General features: G+C 43.1%; 1 protein-coding gene across 1 annotated transcript in view; it reads right to left on the minus strand.

Annotated features, from left to right (window-relative positions):
* FREM1 (FRAS1 related extracellular matrix 1) overlaps nucleotides 1–18482 on the minus strand; it is a 280084-nt gene that overhangs the window by 9838 nt on the left and 251764 nt on the right. The window contains exons 32-35 of the mRNA XM_033919036.1: nucleotides 17606–17785; nucleotides 7109–7267; nucleotides 2814–2929; nucleotides 17–102 (exon numbers count right to left, since the gene is read on the minus strand). Of these exons, the coding sequence (XP_033774927.1) occupies nucleotides 17–102; nucleotides 2814–2929; nucleotides 7109–7267; nucleotides 17606–17785 (541 nt within the window). The remainder of the gene's footprint in view (nucleotides 1–16; nucleotides 103–2813; nucleotides 2930–7108; nucleotides 7268–17605; nucleotides 17786–18482) is intronic.

Below are 18482 nucleotides of genomic sequence, written 5' to 3' on the forward strand. Positions count from 1 at the left end.
TTTTTTTTAGACTTACCGATCCAGAAAGGCTTTCTACCACTAAAATCCCAGAGCCATTCCATCTGCTTTTGGGAAACAACAGTCACCAGTATACCAAGGTATCTATACGCCAAGGAAAGAAGAAGACACGTGTTTCAAGCAGGCTGGCAGCAATAACGGCTCTTCCCATCTTCAAATCCTATCAAGCGTTTTATTTAACACTATACTTTAAAATAAAAGAATATACAGAGAAAAGATCAGGTGAGTTATGCCTTGTCAGACCAAGGATCCACTGAGCCCAGCATCCTCTCTCCAGCAGTGACCATTAGTGATAGGTTGTAAATTTGGACAAACAGGGAGATTCTATAAACAGTGCCTAAACTTAGACGTCGGAAGGCCCCCCTGCCGACACCTAAGTTAATTTGGAAACGCTGTTCAAAACAGCAAGCATCATTAAATTTAAAGCACCTACCAGTGCCTAAAGAAAAGATGCTGGAATCATGCCTCTGGAGATGTCTACCGGCACATAACGCCACTATAGGCATGGCTAATGCTGTAAAGCGCCTAAGTGGGTGTGATTTACGCCAAAGATAGGTGCTGGAAATATAGGCCTTGAAAATCCTGGCCTACATTTCCGGTGCCTATCTTTCCCAGAGCCGCGATTCTCTAAATGTTGCTGTCATATGGCCCTTCAATTAGTTCATTGGGCAGACTGGGTCACATGATAGGGGGAGGCTCTATATCAGTCCCACTCTGAACGCCACGGCCATATTGTAGCTCCGGATAGTATCACTATGGATTAGCGTTATACTACAAATCCCGGATAACTCTGGTAACTATAACATTGTTAAGTTAATTTATGCATTGCTTTTCACCCGGTTTGCTAACTCATTTATTATCTTACAGCTCTTCATGTCCCCGACCCTGAAGAAAAACTTGAAATGCGTCGGTGGGGAATGAAGTAGACCTGGTTCTAAAGCTAAGTTAACTTCACATATAGAATATCTTAAAGCGTTTGGTTTTAGATAGCACCGACACTTTATAAATTATATTATGCAAATAATTGCACACGAGTTCAAAAATATCACATTATAAAAAGTTCCAATGAGGACAGCTACCACACAATTCTATCGTGTGGCATTCTGAGGAACATGTGATTTGAACACATGAATAGTGGTGCACTGGTATTTATTGTCATATGATTGACATGCGATCAGCGGCCGCTCCTTTAGGTGGCTGCCGATATCGGTGGTGCATAGAAAATTCAGGCCAAAATGTCATTCACTGATAATAGGGCACATTCTTCTTAAAGAGTGTTCATTATGGGGCCTTTTTATTAAACTGTGGTAAACACTAGTCCATGTTTACCACAGCTTAAAATGGCTTATAACAGGATGCACTTGGGTGTCCTGCAGTATTTTCCTAATCTGCGCACAAAATGCACACTAAAAAAAAAAGTTTAAATTTTTCTTGGAGAGACTGTGTTTTGGAGTAGAGAGTGGACATTTTGGGCCAAATTCTATAAACAGTGTCCCGATTGTAGGCATCCAACTGCTGCCTAACCAGTCAATCGGTATGCACATTAAAAAAACAAAAACCTCCTGAGGCAGGCCGCCCACTGCCCACCCGCAGTGGGAGATATGTCCAATCTCTCCCACCACCAACCGATACCTCTCCACCCCCCACCTCATCCCACCCCCACCCCCAGTAGCAAGAGAGATGCCCAATCTCTCCTGCCGCCAACTTACACCCACCCAGCCTTTCTCGGCAGTGGGAGAGATACGCACGCTCTCCTGCCACCATACATTACCCTCTGTATCTCCGATGACCCCCGCCCTCTCCCCCTTACCTTCCCTGGATACATGCATCCTACATCCGGGGAGAGGCCAAAGGCTCTGATTGGCCTAGATGCATAAGGCCCCACCCATAGGAGGGGCCTTAACCTGGGCCAATCAGAGCCTCAGGCCCCTCCCCATGCATCCCAGGACATACCGGGAAAGGGAAGGCCCGTTAATTTTGAAGAGGTGGGCCAGCTGGCCGGAGGAAGTCGACATCCCTCTGGCCAGCCATCTGAATGTAAGGTAAGGGGGAGAGAGTGGGTGTCTTCTGAGGCACGGGGAAGGGGAGGTTGCGTGATGACAGGAGAGATTGGGCTATAATACACGCGCTCATGAAGTGTGTTTTTCTTGAGCGTGTGTATTATAGCCCTCCTCGGCACTAAAAAAAATAGACAATTTATGACTATTCCTGTAATTTTTTTTTATTTTTCATTAGCCACAGTCAAAACATATGCCACATGATGCACTTTTAACAGTGCTGTCACTGTATCGGCACTCCTGAACGAGTCGCTGATTTTTGTCGCCAAAAGCCGACACTGCTCTTGGAGAATGACTCGGTGATTTTTAAGAATCCACCAGAGTGCTTGTTTCAATATTCAAGACTCCATTTGCATGGCAGTGTTAGAGACTGCTAGAACAGTGGTTCTCAACCCTATCCTAGGGGACCCCACAGCCAGTCGGGTTTTCAAGATATCCCTAATAAATATGCATGAGAGAGATTTGCATACCTGTCACTTCCATTATATGCAAATCTCTCTTATGCATATTCATTAGGGATATCTTGAAAACCTGACTGGCTGGGGGCTCCCCTAGGACAGGGTTGAGAACCACTGTGCTAGAAAGTTGCTAAAGACCGCGATTAGCCTTTTGATAATCTGCTGCAACCAGTTTAGCGACCGCATTAAAGTTTTGAGAATCTGGCCCTACGAAAGCTCTGAAGCTTATAGTTCATACAGGAGAGAAGGCGCTGGAAGACTGTTAAATGTGTTTGCTTACTGTTCACGGCAGGCTCGAGCAGCTGTATTCCAGTTGGCTTTCTGCTTGGTGACCAAGAAATAGCAGCTGTCACTGTGATGCGTCCAACCAGAAGGACATTTTTTGGCACTGATATCCTGAAAGAAGTGGGCATATGTTCAGACAAACAAGCTCAAAAGGACAAAATGAGGTGATAAAAACACTGGTGCAACTAAACATCAAGTCACCTTAAATTGTGTAATGTTAAATGTTAACAGGAATTTATCTAGAAAGGAGGAAAAGGACTTCAAAGATACAAAAGACTTCATATAATCACTAGACATTGTCTCTTTTTCAATTCTAAGCCTAAAAATACCTCTATAATATTGTCTTTCAACATTATTATTTATTCTCAATCTTTAAAATTAGATTTTCTCTTCTCTTTTTTCTGTCTTCTTTTCATTCACTGGCCCATGGTAGAAACCTCTACTGTGGCTTTGTAAAAGCCAGCATAAATAAATAAAATGATTAAACATTTAGGCCTCTAATTACTAATTCTAAGTGCATAGCATTCTCATGCTTTATTGATGCAAAACTTATAGTAGATAAGGCACAGAAAACTGTTATTGCATGCTAAGGTTCTCATTTTCAAAAGAAAAAAACATTTCAAAAGTAACACACAGTGCTAAATGGAAATTTTTCTCAGCAGAAAGGTCAGAATTTTGTTAATTTTTATGGTTGAAGCACTGATTAAAGATAGCATAGTCTGGCACTTGGATACACACGACCTGATGAGAGCCAGTCAACATGGCTTTAGGATAGGGAAATCATGTTTGACAAATTCAATTCAATTTTTTGAGACAGTGAACAAACAAATTGATAGTGGAGAACCGGTGGACATAATATACTTGGACTTCCAGAAAGCGTTCAAGTTTTGTTAGGATTTTATATACCGCCTATCAAGATTATCTAAGTGGTTTTACAATCAGGTACTCAAGCATTTTCCCTATCTGTCCTGGTGGGCTCACAATCTATCTAATGTACCTGGGGCTATGGAGGATTAAGTGATTTGCCCAGGATCACAAGGAGCAGCGCAGGGTTTGAACCCACAACCCCAGGGTGCTGAGGCTGTAGCTTCAACCACTGCGCCATACACTTCTACAAGGTTCCACATAAAAGACTTCTCAGGAAACTACAAAACCATGGAATAGAGGGAGATATACTAAGATGGGTAGACAAATGGCTGGAGAACAGAAAGCTTAGAGTGGGCATAAATGGGAAGTTCTCAGACTGGGAGAAAGTGACTAGCAGTGTGCCCCAGGGCTCAGTACTTGGGCCCATCTTATTTAATATTTTCATCAATGACCTAGAAGAAGGAACATCCAATGAGATCATCAAGTTTGCAGATGACACAAAGCTATGCCGGGCAATCAGATCGCAGAAGGATAGCGAGGAACTCCAGAGTGACTTGTGTCAGTTAGAGAAATGGGCGGAGAAATGGCAGATGAAGTTTAATGTGGAAAAGTGCAAAGTAATGCATTTAGGCAGAAAGAACAAGGAACGCGAGTATAGAATGTCAGGTGCAACTCTGGGTAAGAGCGAACAAGAAAAGGACCTGGGCGTACTGATAGATTGGACCCTGAAACTGTCAGCACAATGTGCGGCAAGAGCAAAGAAAGCAAATAAAATGTTAGGCATGATAAAGAAAGGAATCATGAGTAGATCGGAGAGGGTTATAATGCTGCTATATAGAGCAATGGTCAGACCACACTTGGAATACTGTGTCCAACATTGGTCTCCCAACCTAAAGAAGGATATAAAACTGCTGGAAAGGGTGCAGAGATGAGCAACTAAGCTGGTTTCAAGTTTAAGTTTCAAGTTTATTCAGTTTTTGATGAATCGCCTATTACAGATTCTAGGCGATGTACATATTACAATTTAAATAGAAGAAACTTACAAAAATAATTCAAATTACAATTTACAAAATTAAAAGAACAGTCACATGAGGTTAAGGAATGGGGGTAAAAGTTACAATAATTGGGTAAGTTAAAAAAAAAGGAAAGAACAATGGGAAGGGTATAATAAGACCAGAGCACCATGTAAGAAAAAGAAATTTCAAAATAATTAAGAAAAATCGTAGGCATCTTTAAATAAATAGGTCTTTAAATGTGATTTGAATTTAACAATATCTGGTTCGGATCGAATATACTGTGGTAAAGTATTCCACCATTGAGGGCCCATTACTGTAAAGATATCCAGTCTTCTGGTCCCAATAATTTTTAATGAGGGTACGGAAAGTAAATTTTGTTCTGATGATCGCAGTGAGCGTTTTGGCTTATAAGGAATTAATAGTTTGGATATGAATTGGGGTTCATTAGATGCTAATGTTTTAAAGATAAGAAACATTAATTTAAACATGATCCTATGACCTATAGGTAACCAGTGTGCGTCCTTCAAGAGAGGGGAAACATGGTCAAACTTTTTTGCATTATAAATTAATTTCACAGCTGTATTCTGGATGATTTGTAGTCTCCTTTTCTCCTTATTGGTGATATTTAAAAATAATGCGTTACAATGGTATGGAGAACTTGGAATTCGAGGAACGACTTAGGAGACTGGGATTGTTCTCCCTTGGGAAGAGGAGACTGCGAGGGGATATTATCGAGACTTTCAAAATACTGAAAGGAATCGACAAAAGAGAGCAGGAAAATAAGTTATTTACAATGTCCAATGTGACACGGACAAGAGGACATGGACTGAAGCTGGGGAGGGACAAGTCCAGGACAAATATCAGGAAGTTCTGCTTCATGCAGTGAGTGGTGGACACCTGGAATGCTCTCCCAGAGGAGGTTATTGTAGAATCCACCGTCCTAGGATTTAAAAGCAAACTAGATCTAGATGCACATCTCCTTACGAGAGGCATAGAGGGATATGGGTGACTAAAATTACTCCAGGTGTACACCTGGCTGGGCCTCCGCGTGTGCGGATCGCCGGACTTGATGGACCGAAGATCTGATCCGGAGATGGTAGTTCTTATGTAACTTATGTAAATAGCTTAGGAGTGTGTTTTGGGTAGGACTTGGCCAATCTGGATATTTTTCTGCTATAATAGAACAGAAAGAAAGGTCCAGGGCAGAAAAGAAGTATGGGGCTGAGTCTGTAAATGGCACCTAAATTGGCCGGCACCTAGAAAAATGGGGCTTGCCCTATGTCAATCACGCTTAGGCACCATTTATAGAATTGCGGCTAGCGACACCTATGTATAAACTAAGGCGCCTGAAATGTAGGCCAGGGTTTTAAAAGCCTACATTTCAGGCGCCTAAGTTTTTGGAGAATCATGCTTAGCAGTGCCTTAGAACTTCAGTGTATTCTCTGCCCATAGAAATGCCCACTTAGGCATTAGGCGCTGTTCAGCGCCATGAAATAAGCACCTATCTTTTTTATAGAATTGGATAGGCACCTATGCCCAATTAAATTTGTTTCCAATTATTGAGGCTATTAAGGGTATTTTGCCAATTAATCCCCCTTCTACTAAGCTGTGATAGAGATTTTTACTGCAGCCCAGAGTGCTAAATGCTCAGATGCTGCTCCGACGCTTATAGAATTCCTAGTAAAAGAAGGCCTGGGCACTTAACTTTAGGCACCTTTTATGGAATCGGCCCCTATGCTTTTATCTAGACCTACTTCAATCACAGCTAAGTCTGAAAAAGTACCTTACCTGGCCACTGTAGGAATGAAGGTATGACCCCCCCCCCCTTAATCCCCCAGTGGTCATTGACCCCCCTCCCAGTCCCCAAAGATGTGATAGTGAAAGGAGATACCAAGTTCTATGACAGCTCCAAATATTATGGGCATCCCTAAGAAAGCAGCAAGCAAGTGGATGGAGTAGCCTAGTGTACAGGAACAAAGGGACCCAGGTTCAATTCCCACGTTAACTCTTTCATTTCAGCACAAATATGTGAGCCATCCCGGAACAAAGAATACCTCCTATACCTAAATATACAAGTGGTCTGAAAACCTGATGGCTATTACCTTTAGGTAGAGTAGTTTTTCATCTGTTTCCAGAGGACCCACCATATAATATGATGGCATTTGTACCTGGGTCCCTTTATGTAAAGTCCACCACACTGACCACTAGGCTTCCCCTCTGCACTGCTGGGATGTCCGAGTGGTATTTAATTTTACTGAGCCAGACTACATAGATTATCTCCAACATGTGATTTTAATGCATGTAGAAAAAAATTACCACCAGCTACATTGTTATTGTTATCACCAGGCTGATTAAAATTTTTAAAAAGAAAGAAAAAAAAAAAAACCCTCTGAAAAAGAACACTAACCCAGTCGTGTTTCTCTTCAATAATGCGAACCTTGTCTGAGGCATGCCACACTTTCCATGAAATCCCATCGCACTGAAATAACTTCTGGATATTTTCTTGGAAATGTAAGAGCCCTTTTATGTCTGGAGTGCACTTCTTTGGGAAGAGCAGGGACTGGTCCTGGGATGGAGAAAGAGTGGTATAGCTTTCTTGGGGAATGGAAGGAAGATGTAACAAATTACTCTGCATTTGGTCACATTAGCAGGCAACCCATACTTAAAAAGGAAAAAATACACTGAAGAACATAGAGATAAAGGGGTTAATTTTCAAAGTACTAAGACACACATAGTACCATAGTATTATGTATGTCTAAGTGCTTTGAAAATGAGCCTTAAAATGACTCACCTAAAGTCACATAGAGCAGTGGTTCCCAACCCTGTCCTGGAGGACCACCAGGCCAATCGGGTTTTCAGGCTAACCCTAATGAATATGCATGGGGCAGATTTGCATGCCTGTCACTTCCATTATATTCAAATCTCTCTCATGCATATTCATTAGGGCTAGCCTGAAAACCCGATTGGCCTGGTGGTCCTCCAGGACAGGGTTGGGAACCACTGTCATAGAGAATTGGTAACAGAACTGGGTTAGTACTGAGTGATAATGATTCACCCTAAGGTCATATAGAGAGCTATTTTCTAATTGACTTTGTATTTCCCATCTTGTCACTGTCTTTAGCCACCCCCCAGCCCCTTTACTAAACCACGATAGAGATTTTTGCCACAGCTCGGGGTGCTCAATGTCCAATGTTGCTGTGATGCTCATAGAATTCCTATGAACGTTGGAACATTGAGCACCCTAGACCGCAGCAAAAGCCTAGGGTTACCAGATTTTCCTGAAGGAAAATCTGGACCCATGGCCATGCCCACAGGCCCGCCCAGTTCCACCCCCCAGCCCCGCCCCAGACAGCATCTGCACATGCGTGGATGTGGCGCAATTACATCACGTGGCACATGAAGTCACTGCGTTGCATCCGCGCATGCACGGATGCCCCCTCCAAACGCGATTATGACAGGAAGCTTTTCAAAATCCGGACAAAGTGCCAGGTTTTGAAAAGCCGTCCAGATCCCTGGATGTGTCTTCGAAAAGGAAGACATGTCCGGGAAAATCCGGACATCTGGTAACCCTAAAAAAGTCTCTATCACGGCTTAGTAAAAGAGGGTCTATAACTGCACTCAGCCCCTCAGCTACACTGTAAGATGTCTCATTGTACTGTAGAAACTAGAAACTTCTACTTATTTGCTTATCCAAAAATTAATGGGTGTAGATATAAGACCTTCTTAGATAGGACCCTAGCATTTCAAGCTGGGAGGCAACAATCTTGATTAGGTAAATGTATTCAGCAAGCTATGTTATCCTATTGCTGTTTTTGGAAATTAATTGACCACTTTGTTCGATAAGTTTATTACTTAGTGAGTTTTATTATTGAAATTCTATTTTACAAATATTTGTATTTTTTACTGTATTATTGTATTTCGCTGATTGTCCAGCTCTTTTTAGTGTAAACCGCCTAGAACTTTTGGTTATGGCGGTATAAAAGAATAAAGTTATTATTATTATTATTAGCATCATATCTTTGTTATGTGAATGTTCTTTTATGCTGTCTACTATGGCATCATTTGTATTATACTGACATCTGTTCTACAGTGCTGTTAAATGTGTATATTTCTGATATTGTGTTATGTTACTGGGTTTCAATTTGCCATTTCAAAAGTTATCTCATTGACTGTATTTGTGCTCGTTATTTGGTCAGCTTTTCTATTGTTATGCCGTTAGCATAATTGCAAGTTTATTGTTAAACTATATCTGCTATTCACTGACGTGGGTGAATCTTTTCCTAAAGGTGGTTCATAAACCTCAATAAATATCGCAGGAGTTCTCCATCTTCCCTATCAATATCCAGAAGCCCACTGAGCCTTCCATTGACCGAGAGGAGTTGCCATTTTGGAAATAGCAACAGCAATAAAAGTTGCAGAGCTGGCATGCTGCTGCCTCTTCATTCACTCAGATTCAGAATCCCAAAAAATTCACTGGCATGATCATGTTGCCAAAGTATGAGAGAGGATAAAGCATGGAAGCTCTGGATACATCCCTGTAAGTCCTGACATTAGCGAACCAGGTGAAGTGGGATACATCCCTGTAAGTCCTGACATTATTAAACCAGGTGAAGGGGGATGGGAAAAAGACAAAGATCACTTTTCTCTTTACAGAAAAACTGCCCTCACCCCCTGCAACTGACATCTACCTTATCTATCTCTGCAGATGATAGAAACAGTAGATTAACTGTGGAAAGATATTTCACCATTGACTAAAGAGCATGCAAAGATGGAGAAATACGCTGTTTTATGAGTTCAATTAGCTACTGTAGAAGTAAAACTAGAGAAAAAAGCAACAGGTCCTGAGGCTGTGGGCTAGCTGTGGTTTTACACCAAGGCCCACCCAACCAGATACCATAAAGAGATAAACAGACCATGGTCAGAAGACAGAATTCTCAGAAGAAAGAATTCATAAGAAATATCATCTAATAGAAAGTATCAGAGATGTTTAAAGTTGGGATGTTTAAAGTTGAGCTTGTGCTCGGAAATACTAATATGGTGGGGAAACAGGCATTTCGGGGAAAAAGGTAGGTTTTACGGAAAACAGAGTGAACATATAACATGACGTAGGTGAGAATAGCCAATAAATGAATGTAGTTAGGCAGTAATGCATAAGTAAATAACCAATAAGGATGTATCATGTGATGTAAACCAATGTGGTGTTGGCCACTAAGAAATGTATAAAAACCAGGCCTTTAGAAGGGAGAGGGCAGAACAGACATCGGAGGACCTCTAGGCCTAGAGATCACCTTCTGTTACGCTATATACTAAATGATTTATTCCTGTAAGCTGTTATTGATTGGCTAAATAAATATATACTTATTGAAACCAGTATATAGCATTCGAGGCCTCATTACCGAGGTAGGCCTGGACAGCTGCCTACATCAAGTAATAGATAACGTGGTGAAAACAACAAATCCAAAACAATTCCTTATCTCCTGAGAGGTTCAGTATTGCCTCTGATTATGTCTCACTTCTGGCCTAGGAGGAGCAGGATAACGCATCCATTACTGCTTTAATTTCTGCTTCTACTTCTTCCTCGAGGTTTACACAAAGCTAATTCTGCCTGGTTTTGTGTGAAGTCTAATTTTCTCTGTCAGCTCCGGAAAATGCGCATGTGTAACATTAGGTTGGGGTGTTTTTGCTAAGCTGCATTGTTCCCTCTGTAAAGATCATCAATACTTATCGTCCAACTATATTCTCGATCACGGCACCTCTCGTATGGAATTCTGCTCACCTTAGGGAGGAAAAAAACTTAGACAAATTTAAAGAGGCTTTAAAAAGTTACCTTTTCAAAGATGCATTTGAGCTATAATCTCTCTCCTGCTTTTGAGTTAAAATAACCTCCCCTTCTCCCCCTTCCTTTTGTTTTAACCTTTCATGATTACTTTTCTGAATTTATTGTAGTTCTACTTCCTTCCTTTTGTGTAACACTGACGGCCTCTTTTACCAAGCCGCATTAGCAGCTGCCATGCAGAAACAGCCCTGAAGCCCTTTAATTCTCTATGGGCTTCGGGGCCGTTAGTGCAGAGCAGCCATTGGCGCGGCTTTGTAAAAGAGGCCGTGAGTCTGTTATTATTTTTTGTCAATTGTTTATATATTTTTTAATGATGAAATATATTCCATTTTTCTTGTACATTGCCTAGTATTCACAATAAGCAATTAATCAAAATTTTAATAAAACTTAAAGCACATCTAATACTGCTTAGAACGGCATACCATGGGACACACTCAGGCATCCTGTGGTAAGTTCCAAATGTGCACACGTTAACAATGCACTAGAAAATATTTTTAATTTTATTTTTGAGAGGCTCTGTCTAGCTACAGAGAGTGGATGTTCACGAACTAGTCAGTTAGCATAAATACTTTACTGCATTTATTTATTTATAATTATTGAAATAATATACAAGCAATACAACTTATGCAGGCAAATCGAAAGGAAACAAATATAAATCACAAGATATCAACATAATAGTCCATTATTTCTCCTTAGACCTCAACAGTATTGAAAGGGGAGAAAGCTTAATATTGGGGACCAAATTATTACTTAAGTAAAAAGATTAAATGAATGAAAAATAATAATAATAATAACTTTATTTTTCTATGCCGCCATAGTCGAAATACTTCTAGGCGGTTTACACTGAAGAAGGCTGGACATTCAGTGAATTATAGAGTGCAAGAGGTGAAAGGTTACATAAGAAATAGGTAACGAGATGACGAGAAAACCGAGCTGACAGGGATTCCCAGACCATTAGAAGATGGAATTTATTGCGCCAACAAATGGTGGGTGGGGAGTCCTGGAGCCAATGATTTAGAATACATTTCTTACCCACTATATAGCCCTTGCGGATAAGTAAAGAATCACCAGCAGAGAGCCCACCCAGATAACCCATAGCCAAAAAGAGGATCCCCTCCACCTGAAAAGGAAGAGCATAGCCCACCAGGGTCTGCAAATAACAACTAACCTCAAGCCAAAAGGCAGCAATGACTGCACAAGACGAAAGACCATGCGCCAGAGAGTTATCAACCTGGTGGCATTTCAAACACGTAGAGGTAGAGGTACACCCGAAGTGAAAGGCCTGCTTCTGGGAAATATAACCCAGATGAAGGATCCGAAATTGATATTTCTGGAGCTCAGTGCTCTGCACCACCCGGGGGATCTGTTGCACCAAAGGAGACAAGGAGGCAACCCGAGGGCGACAACCCAAGTCCCGAGTCCACAGAGACAGAAGCTGGCGATAGTCACTCCGCGGCTGCAGAGCCACCAGCCGGCAATGGTATTGAGACGCCGAGAGCCATTCCCAATTATCGTCAAAAAAGAATTCCTGCAATGTGATCAGAAAAGTGTGCTGGAGGGAGTCCCTGGGCAGAGTAGCATAATAATGAGCAAGCTGCCGATACGCAAAATGATCCAGACAACTCAGGGACCAGGACGCCTGGAGAGCTGTGAGAGAAGAAAGACTCCCATCCCCCTGAAGGAAATGCCCCAGATTGCAAAGCCCCTTCTGCGCCCAACATTTAAAAACCACATTATCCTGATCCGGACAAAAGGCATTTTATTAGTTTTTAAAATTTCTTCTACTGATCCAGACTTTGCTGTCTTACAGACATGTCTGAAATCTATTATTGTATGGTTTGTTCTTGAATACAGACAAGACAAAAGCCTGGTTGTGAAGATCAACTGAATCTGATTTCATCTTTTTTAGGAAAACCAATCCCATTAGTTACCAGCTTTCATTATCCAGGGATTAGTTTTGACTATACATTGGGCCTCTTCTACTAAACCGCGCTAGCGGTTTTAGCTCGGGGAGCCGCGCTGAATGACCCGCGCTGTTCCTGATGCTCATAAGAACTCTATGTCGGGAGCAGCGTGGGCCATTCAGCACGGCTCCCCGCACTAAAATCGCTAGTGCGGTTTAGTAGAAGAGGGGGATTGTTTTTTTCAGAACAAATTTCATCTTTAGCAAAGAAAAGTTTTGATAATCCATGACAATTAAGATCCATAAAGCATTTACTCAACAAATCTGCTTTATATTACATTCATGTTCTAGTAATTTCTCATCTGGATTACAGAAATATGGCATACGTTGGCTCAGTGGCGTACCAAGGGTGGGGTGGGGGGTGCGGTCCGCCCCGGGTGCCACCCCTAAGGGGGTGTTCCCGGCCTTGCCGTTCAGTCCCCCCTCCCCAGAAGGACCGCTCGCCCCACTGACCTTCCACGCACCACCTATGAAGCAGCCGCAGCAGGATCGCGACGTCAGCGATCCCTGAGCTGCTTGGGCGTTGCTTCCTGCGCCGCGGTCCCGCCCCTCCTCTGATGTCAGAGGAGGGGCGGGACCGCGGCGCAGGAAGCAGCGCCTAAGCAGCACAGGGATCGCTGACGTCACAATCCTGCTGCGGCTGCTTCATAGGTGGTGCGGGGAGGCCAGGGGGGCGAGCGGTCCTTCGGGGTGGGTCGGGGCATCAGGCCTTCAGGGTGGGGCAGGCGGGCAGGCATTCAAGGGGGAGGGGGTGATAGGCAGGCAGGCAGGCAGGCCTTCAAGGTGGGAGGCAGGCCTTCAAGGGGGGGGGACAGGCCTTCGGGGGGGTGCAGACCTTCAAGGGGTGCAGGCCTTCAAGGGGGGGTGCAGGCAGGCCTTCAAGGGGGGGCAGGCCTTCGGGGGGTGTGCAGGCCTTCGGGGGGGTGCAGGCCTTTGGGGGGGTGCAGACCTTCAAGGGGGTGCAGGCCTTCAAGGGGGGGACAGGCCTTCAAGGGGGGGACAGGCAGGCAGGCCTTCAAGGGGGGGACAGGCCTACAAGGGGGTGGGACAGGCCTTCAAGGGGGGGACAGGCAGGCAGGCCTTCAAGGGGGGACAGGCCTACAAGGGGGTGGGACAGGCCTTCAAGGGGGGGACAGGCCTTCGGGGAGGTGCAGGCCTTCGGGGGGGTGCAAACCTTCAAGGGGGTGTAGGCCTTCAGGGGGGGACAGGCAGGCAGGCCTTCAAGGGGGGACAGGCCTACAAGGGGGGGACAGGCCTACAAGGGGGTGGGACAGGCCTTCGGGGGGTGCAGGCCTTCGGGGGGTGCAGACCTTCAAGGGGGTGCAGGCCTTCAAGGGGGGGACAGGCCTTCAAGGGGGGAGAGGCAGGCAGGCCTTCAAGGGAGGGACAGGCCTACAAGGGGGGGACAGGCCTACAAGGGGGTGGGACCGGCCTTCAAGGGGGGGGACAGGCCTTTGGGGGGTGCAAGCCTTCGGGGGGGGTACAGACCTTCAAGGGGGGGGACAGGCCTTCAAGGAGAGGACAGGCAGGCAGGCCTTCAAGGGGGGGACAGGCCTACGAGGGGGGGACAGGCCTACAAGGGGGTGAGACAGGCCTTCGGGGGGTGCAGACCTTCAAGGGGGTGCAGGCCTTCAAGGGGGGGACAGGCCTTCAAGGGGGGACAGGCAGGCAGGCCTTCAAGGGAGGGACAGGCCTACAAGGGGGGGACAGGGCTACAAGGGGGGGACAGGACTACAAGGGGGTGGGGCAGGCCTTCAAGGGGGGTGCAGGCCTTCAAGGGGGGACAGGCAGACCTTTAAGGGGGGATAGGCCTTTGGGGGGGACCCTGGTTTAGAAGTACACGGAGGGAAGGGGGTGTTCAAAGAGACGTGCATAAGCCAAACTTTGGAGGGGAAGAAATAATGGGTCTGAAAATAGAGGAGAGGGAGAGAGATGATGGACCATGGGATTTAGGGAGGGAGGGAAGGAACAGAAAGGGAGAGAAATTGGACACAAGGGATGGTGTGGAGGAGGGATAGAGATACTGGATAGGAGGGTAATTGGGAAAAGAAAGGGAGAGATGGTGGACTCTGGGGTGGTGGGGAAGGAGGGAGAGATGCCGGATGAAAGGGTAGTTAAGAAAAGGTGGATCTGTGGAGGGAGATGAAAAAAAGGAAAGATACCAGACTTCCTGGGGAGGGAAGGGAAATGGAAAGGGAGGACAGAGTTGGCAGATGGATGGTTAGCATGCAGAAAGAAGAAAGAAGGAGACCCTGGCAAGCAAGTTAATAGAAGAAAACCAGAGCCTTGGACCAACAAGATTTGAAATATAACCAGACAACAAAAGGTAGAAAAATTAATTTTATTTTCTGTTTTGTGATTACAATATGTCAGATTTGAAATGTGTATCCTGCCAGAGCTGGTGTTGGACTGCAAACGTGAGCTAGGATTTAACAGAGAGAGGAAAAGTCCTTTTTGTTTCTTTATTTTATTTACACCACTGCGCCAATGTGGTTAGGAGAAGCCAAAGGGTGTGAAAAAGCTATAAAACCCACCAGGAGTTTTGAAAAAAATCACCCAACTGGGCAGGAAAATCGAATTGAAAAACCAATTCAATAGGCTGAATCGAATAGAATTTTTTTTTCCTGAATCTGGCAGCATTAGTTTGCGCTATTGTCTTAGACTTTAGGACCTGGGATTGGGGAGAGATGGCATCCTCAGTACTTTATAATGCAAGTGAAACGAGGATTTGGTCAGACTTTTGAAGGGTCTGCAGAAAAAAAATATTGTATAGGCCGGGGACATGAGACAGCAGGAAATGGGAACTTTTCTTCCTTCTATTTTTGTGAATGGAAAGGCTGAGGATGTCAGAGAGTTCAGTTAAAATATGTGCTTTATAAGAAAATATAATAATGTGTTTAATAAAGTTTATAGCATAGCTGGCCTACCCAGTGAGGTGTTCCTAGTGGTGGTGGTGGCAGCGTGTCAATGTGTTGAGAGGAAGAGGTGGTCTGGGAAATTCTGCTGAGCAAACTCCGGGCCCATTTCCACCCCCTAGTTAGTCCACTCCACTCAACTGGTTCACACACTGAGTGGGTCTTTGGATGTTGTTTTGGGATCTCTTCCAGTAGTTTATCAGTATCTCCTTCTGGTCCAAGGAAGGAAACTTTGTTATCCTTAGCATTGACCTACAGAATATGTTTGTAACAGCACTGCTTGTGTGGCATTAGGCTATGTAGTGATCGAAAGAAAAAAAACAGACCTTTGCACATTTTTGCACTATATGGTGGGTGTATGAGGAGATTCACATTTCCTGCACAACTTAGTCCATGTGAAGTTACCTTGTGCTGTATTTGACATCTAGCAAGGTCTCTGTTTGAAAGTAAAGATCTAAACTTAAAAATGAAGTGGCCAGAAGTTATAGTAAAAGCAGATAGTGTAGCTGGTTTTAAGAAAGATTTGGACAAATTCCTGGAGGAAAAGTCCATAATCTGTTATTAAGATATGGGGGAAGTGTCTGCTTGCCCTGGATCGGTAGCATGGAATGTTGCTACTCTTTGGGTTTTGACCAGGTATTAGTGTCCTGGATTGGCTACCATGAGAATGGGCTACTGGGCATGATGGACCATTGGTCTGACCCAGTTAGGCTATTCTTATGTTATGTTCTCATCTGTAGGGGGCTTTGTTTTCACTTCTTATTTTAATGTATTTTTTTTCTGAGAACTTATCAGTGTTTTTTATAATGGGAACAAAAATGGAAGAGAATTAATGTGTGTGGGATGAGGGGGTAACTAATTTCTTCAGCTAAATAATTCAATCCACCTCAACCAGACATAGGAGAACTCATGCACCATTCACACACCCTCCAACCAAAAACGTCAAAAGAAAAAAACTGTTCGACAACCTCCTAGCCATTCGAGCTGCAACACTCGACCCCCAACTCTACAACCTATTGACCTCGACCACAAACTACAAAACCTTCAAAAAAGAAATAAAAACCCTTCTATTCCGAAACCGAACCGAACTAACACAATCAGAACTGTCCCAAGCATCACCTGCAACTACTCCATATGTACTTCTGATGTCATGACAATTCAGACATAATTTATGTTGTTATGTTTGGAATATAAGAAAATTTTCACTGCCTGTTTCTATTCTGACCATTTATTCCATTTCATGGTCATTACAAAAAATATATTTTTTACATGGGGGGGTGTCAAAAAATGATGGGCGATGCCACATACCCTAGGTACGCCACTGCATTGGCATAACACAAAAAATACTAAAGGTCTTAAAACAATTCAAAATGCAGCTTTGAGATTCTTGGAAGGTATAAAAAAATCTGACAATATAACTCCTCTTTTTCTAAATTCCACTGGTTGCCTGTCTACTATAGTGTTAGATTTTAAATCCTTGTATTGGCTCACAGGTCCTTTTTTGAAAAATTGCCAGGCTATGTCAGTAGTTTTATCATTCCGTATACTCCTTTTCGAGTTTAAAGATCTCTTAAAAGATCATCAAATGGCACCAACTGTCTCAAGTGCTCATTGGGATTCCACTCGTGCAAATGCATTTTCTTGGGGTTGCATCTTCAATGTGGAATTCTATGCCTAAAATTATTTGGGCTGAGATGGTATTAAAAAAAATTGAGTCTGTTGAAAGATACTTTTTTTTTAAACAGCCTTTAATATTCAGTCCAAAGTGGAATGTAAGATTCATTAACACACTAGGAAGCATTGAGAGGTATATATATATAATTATCTCTTTCTTTTTAATTTTGTTTGAATGAAGTAGGTCTGTACTATTGGATTTTTTTTCTGTATATGAATTTAGTTTTATTTTATTTGTAAACTGCTTGTATCCTGATGGACTTGGCGGTATTTCAAATTTTTAATAACCTGTAAACATGTATAATTTTTAGCTTTCCCAAACTACTCTCCTTTTTGAATCTGAGTAACCAGGACCATCTACACATCTAAATGCTGCTATTTACATATGCAAATGCTGCATAATCTTTTAAAATGTCCTCCTTAATTATCAACTGCATTGGAACGCCATATTTTTGTTAACATATGTCCCAGTGGGATTAAGTAACTGAAATAGCTGAATGCCAAAAGATTTTCCACCTGAGTTCTGTGGCGGGATGCAGTCATTAGCACTGCCTTGTCTGCTTGTGGGACGTCAATATTCAGAGAAGGAGCTGCTTCCCACTTTGCCCACCCTTGGTTGGCCACGATCTCTTTAGCTTTACTTAGGTTGGAAGGTGAAACATCATCTTCTACTTGGAGTGATACAATGCCATGATACTGGATTGAGAGGGAAAAAAAAGCAAGAAGAAGCTTTCAAAATAAAGGAATTAAATGCAGCACTGAAAAGACTTCTTAAATATCATAAATCTGTAGAATCACAAATTGTAAAATAAGGAGAAAAGCCAAAAAACCTCATAAAACAGATAAAAAGATTAGATGCCCCTTTAGTAAACTGCGTTAAACAGTGAGGGCCAAATTCTGTAAAGGACATCTGAAAGTTAGACGTTGTTTAGATGTCCAGCGGGAAAGTGCTAAGCGCGATTCTATAATGCATAGACGTACTATAGAGAATCGTGCTCGGCGCTACTAAGCGAGTCTAAATGCATCTTAATAGTTAGGCAGACTTGTCTTTTAGGTGCAACACAGAAGTCTTCATAATGTCTAAAACTTTATTGAATCTCATTATTATGACATCATTAGAATGGTGATTTTATGCTGTTTTTCATTAAAATTGTATCCAGTGAAATGCTGGCACCACTATTATATTTTATTTATCATTTAATCCTTTTTTTATATCTTGCTTCTGCGACAAGGAGCAGCGTGGGATTTGAACCAACAACATCAGGGTGTAGCTCTAACCACTGTGCCACCCACTCAGCTATTAAACCATATGTCAATTTTAAAACTAAGGACTCCTTTTATCAAGCCGTGCTCGCGGGGTTAGCATGCGTGACTTTTCATCACGCATTAACCC

This window comes from Geotrypetes seraphini, chromosome 1, assembly GCF_902459505.1.
Source record: "Geotrypetes seraphini chromosome 1, aGeoSer1.1, whole genome shotgun sequence".
Taxonomy (NCBI): Eukaryota; Metazoa; Chordata; class Amphibia; order Gymnophiona; family Dermophiidae; genus Geotrypetes; species Geotrypetes seraphini.